Source organism: Nannospalax galili, unplaced genomic scaffold, assembly GCF_000622305.1.
Source record: "Nannospalax galili isolate Female #2095 unplaced genomic scaffold, S.galili_v1.0 scaffold377, whole genome shotgun sequence".
Lineage (NCBI taxonomy): Eukaryota > Metazoa > Chordata > Mammalia > Rodentia > Spalacidae > Nannospalax > Nannospalax galili.
In genome coordinates this window covers 2,221,173-2,225,435 of record NW_008341187.1, presented here as the reverse complement: position 1 = coordinate 2,225,435, position 4,263 = coordinate 2,221,173, and the positions used below count along the sequence as shown (strand labels likewise).

At 39.7% G+C, this 4,263-nt stretch overlaps 1 protein-coding gene across 1 annotated transcript in view; it reads left to right on the top strand.

Annotated features, from left to right (window-relative positions):
• Adgb (androglobin) overlaps nucleotides 1-4,263 on the top strand; it is a 138,992-nt gene that overhangs the window by 95,671 nt on the left and 39,058 nt on the right. The window contains exon 28 of the mRNA XM_008836708.2: nucleotides 1,730-1,914. Coding sequence (XP_008834930.1) covers nucleotides 1,730-1,914 — 185 coding nt within the window. The remainder of the gene's footprint in view (nucleotides 1-1,729; nucleotides 1,915-4,263) is intronic.

The window sequence follows — 4,263 nt, the reverse complement described above, 5'->3', positions numbered from 1 at the left end:
GTCTGTTGTGATGTTTCCCCTTTCATCTCTGATTTTGTTGATTTGGAGGTGCTCTTTCTTTCTTTTTGTTAACTGGGCTAGCATTCTGTCAATCTTGTTTATCTTTTCAAAGAACCAGCTCTTGGATTCTTTGAGTCTTTGTATTGTTTTCTTTGTTTCAATTTCATTAATTTCTACCCTGATTTTTGTTATTTCTTCTTGTCTGCTGGGTTTGGGTTTCATTTGTTGTTGCTTTTCAAGTGTCTTGAGTTGCAATGTTAAGTCATTTATTTGTGTTCTTTCTGATTTTTTGATGTAGGCACTTAGAGCTATAAACTTCCCTCTAAGGACAGCTTTCAGCATGTCCCAGAGGATTTGTTGTGTTGTATTGTCCTTTTCATTTAGTTCCAGGAATACTTTTATTTCTTTTTAATTTCTCTTTTTACCCATTTCTCATTCAGGAGTGTGTTGTTTAATCTCCATGTGTTCATGTGGTGACTGGGGCTTCTTCCAGTGTTGATTTTGAGCTTTATTGCATTGTGGTCTGATAGAATGCATGGAATTATTTCAGTCTTTTTGTATTTGTTGAGGTTTGTTTTGTGCCCCAGTATATGGTCAATTTTGGAGAAGGTTCCATGGGGTGCTGAGTAGAAAGTATGTCCTTTGGTGCTTGGGTGGAATACTCGGTAGATGTCTGTTAGGTCCATTTGATATATGGTATTGTTTAATTCAGATGTCTCTCTGTTAACTCTCTGCCCTGTTTACCTATCTGATGGAAACAGTGGGGGTATTGAAGTCTCCTACTATTAATGAGTTGGGATTCATGTGGGTCTTAAAGTCCTGTAGTGTTGTTTTTTATGAAGTTAGTTGCACCATTTGGTGAATATATGTTCATGACTGTAATCTCTTCTTGGCTTGTTGTTCCATTTATCAGAATGAAGTAAGCCTAAACAATTTTATATAATGGTAATAAGATTTCCTTAGATTTCCTTCTACTTGACTTTCAGTAACCATTCTTTCTGATGTTCTTGCTGGTACTTGGCTTTCTGATGGCGCTACTCCATCTCTGACTAGTCTCTGGCAGGATTCATCTTCTTTCTCACCTCACCCTCCTTTCCATGCTCCTCTATTTCCTGCCCTTGAATTGTCCCAGCATGGGCTCCACTCTCTTTCATTAACTGGATCTGTGGATTCTCCTGACTCGCCACCTCTCTGTGCATTCTCCCCTCTGTGCTCACAGCTCTTCTGCTGCTGCAAGGTCCTTATTGTGTTTGTTCCTCAAATCCGGGATTCCATTATATTCCTTCTGAGGACTATTCTGTCACCTGACCTTATTCATTTATATATATGTCCTTTCTTCCAGGACAGTTTCTTTTCTAACGCACACATTTATACATGTGTTATAAAATGTTTGTCAACTTCCCTTTGACTATAGAATGAAACTGAAAGCACATAGTGTGGTATCCAATACCTTTGCCCATACACTAACACAGTATTCATCATTGTTAACAGAAAGATGCATTCCCACCTGGGATTTGACAGTGATGGAAACATGCACCTCTTTTCTTGACTATATAAGCCTGGGATCATTCATCAAATCTGTAGTGGCTCTAACGTTTTCAGCATGCCAGTGGGTCTTCAAAGCCATTTGCTTTTAGATGATCACATGAGAAAACCATACCATTTACTTTACTGGCTTGTGGGACAGAGCAGTGTGCTTGATTACAAAGTTGACTCTCTCTCTCAATAGGTATTCCATCAAAGTGACAGTGGCACAGCCTATTACAATACAGGTCCGCACATCCAAGCCAGATGCCTTCATCAAGCTGCAGGTGCTGGAAAATGAAGAAAACATGATGAGCACAGTGGGAAAAGGCCAAGCCATAATCCCTGCCTTCAACTTCCTGGGGAGTGAGAAAGCCTTGAGTTCCCAGTGTAAGTGTCCCTGCTGGAGTCGGGTCCTGAATTCATGAGCAGACACTCCTGCTTTTGTGGCATTTAAAAACATTTAGTGTAAAGTAGAAACTAAAACTTGACACTACAGCAAAATATGTGGAAAACACTGTATTTGACAGCACTGATGCCATGGTAATTGTGTGTCTAGTTAGGCTCTAAAAACCAGTAGGTTGGTGATGGCTCTCCATTAAAGACTATGATTTGAGAAAAAAATTTATTTCTTATACATGAGTCTTTTTATTTTAAAGATTTATTTGCCTTTACTATGTGTGTTATGAGTGCCTATATGTATGGTATATGTACCACGTGTGTGCCTGGTGCCCTCACAGGTCAGAAGAAGGCATTGGATCTTATGGAACTGGAGTAACTGATAGTTGTAAGCCATGTGGGTACTGGGAACCAGTCCTCTGCAAAAGCAGCAAATGCTCTTAACTACTGAGCCATCTCTCCAGTCCCACATGAGCCCTCTTAATAAGTAGACTTTTTATTTTTTGAAAGAGTTTTTTTTATTTTGTTATCAATTCAATACTTTTGTAAAATGTTATCATTAAAATTAACATGAAATTTAAAGTCATTATTTCTAATATAATATTCTCAATGAGTTATGAAGGAAATTGTTTCCAAAATAATGCCTAAAAGTGGTACTGTGGGGTGTATTGTTTATTTGGTTATTTTAGTTATTTGATTCTGATTAAAAATAATATATGACAAATGCAAAAATTGGCAAAAATATAGAAATATAGAAAAAATAAATTAATTCATTACAGGTATGTACAGGTATGCTACTTAGGAAAATATATACTTAGTATTTTATTGCTGATATTCTAATCTCAGGGCAGGCATGGTGGCACACACTATTAAACAAGTATTTGTGGGCTGGAGAGATGGCCCAGCAGTTAAGAGCACTGAGTGCTCTTGTAAAGGACCTGGGTTCAAAGCCCAGCACCCACATGGTGGCTAACAACCATCCCTAACTCCAATTCTAGGGGATCCAATGCCCTCTTCTGACCTGCATGGGCATTGCACAATGTGGGTGCACCTACATAGATGCGGACAATACACTCAACACATAAAGTAAAATATTAATAATAAAGCTAGCATTTACATTTTTAAACAAAATTAATGTTTCACCTGGTTTACTGATTGACATTTCTTCTTAAAATCACAATTTTCTGAGCTGGGCATGGTGGTATATGCCTTTAATTCCAGCAATTGGGAGGCAGAAGAAGGTGAATCTCTGTGAGTTTGAGGCCAGCCTGGTCTCCATAACAAATCCAGGCCAGCTGTGACTACAGGGGGACCCTGTCTCAAAAAAAACTTTTTTTATTTCTTCTTTGTTCCATTGTTTGAAACCACAAACTAATGCTATATACAAGTGATTGTGTTAGCTGGTTTTACATCACTATGACCTAAATGCTGATGCAATCATCCTAAGAACCTCAGGGATTACAGCCCTCAGTTGACCAGCTCTATTATTTCTAGACCTGTGATTAAGCAGAACTTCATGGCAGAAGGAGATGGTGGCGCAAAGCAGCACACCTCATGGCATAGAAAGGAAGTGGGAGGCGGAAACAGGGCAGAATACTGCCTCCAAAGCTGGGATCCCACGGACCCACCTCTCCCAACCAAGTCCCAACTTCCTCAAGTGCTTTTTGTGTGAATTCATCAGTGGATTAATACACGGTTGAAGTTACTGCCTCACAATCCCATCACTTCTCAATAGCACCATGAGCTGGAGACCAAGCAAGCCTTGATTTCAGCACATGAGCCTTTTAGAGAGGCACTCATATCCAAATCCCAACACTCCTTCCTGGCCCCCAGTAGTCCATGTCCATCTTGTACTGTGAAGTGCAATTCGTGCACATCTAAGAGTTTCCAACATCACAATGGTTCCAGTGTTCTGCTTCATTAAAATTTTTGCTTTATTTTTACTTTATGTGTCTGAGTGCTTCGGCTGCATGTATGTGAGCACGCTCCTGTGTGAAATTGGTCCATTGTTTATCTAAAGTCCAAGTCCAAAAGCACTCCACTGGGATTCAAGGCAAACCCTTGGCTGTGAAATGATGATAAAACCTGAAAGAAAATTACTTTCTTCCAAGATACAAAGGTGCAGAGTAAATGTCTTCATTTCCAAAGGGAGGAATGAACAAATAGAAAGAAGGTTCAGGTCACAAGACTGAAACCTCACAAGGCAGACAGTAAACCCAGTAACTCCTTGTGTGGTACTGTGGTGGGGTCTGATGTGTGCAGGATGTGTGCAGTCCCACCCCTATGGCAGGTACTTCTGGCTACAGACCACAGGACCATTGTTCTAAAAACTCTATTCTA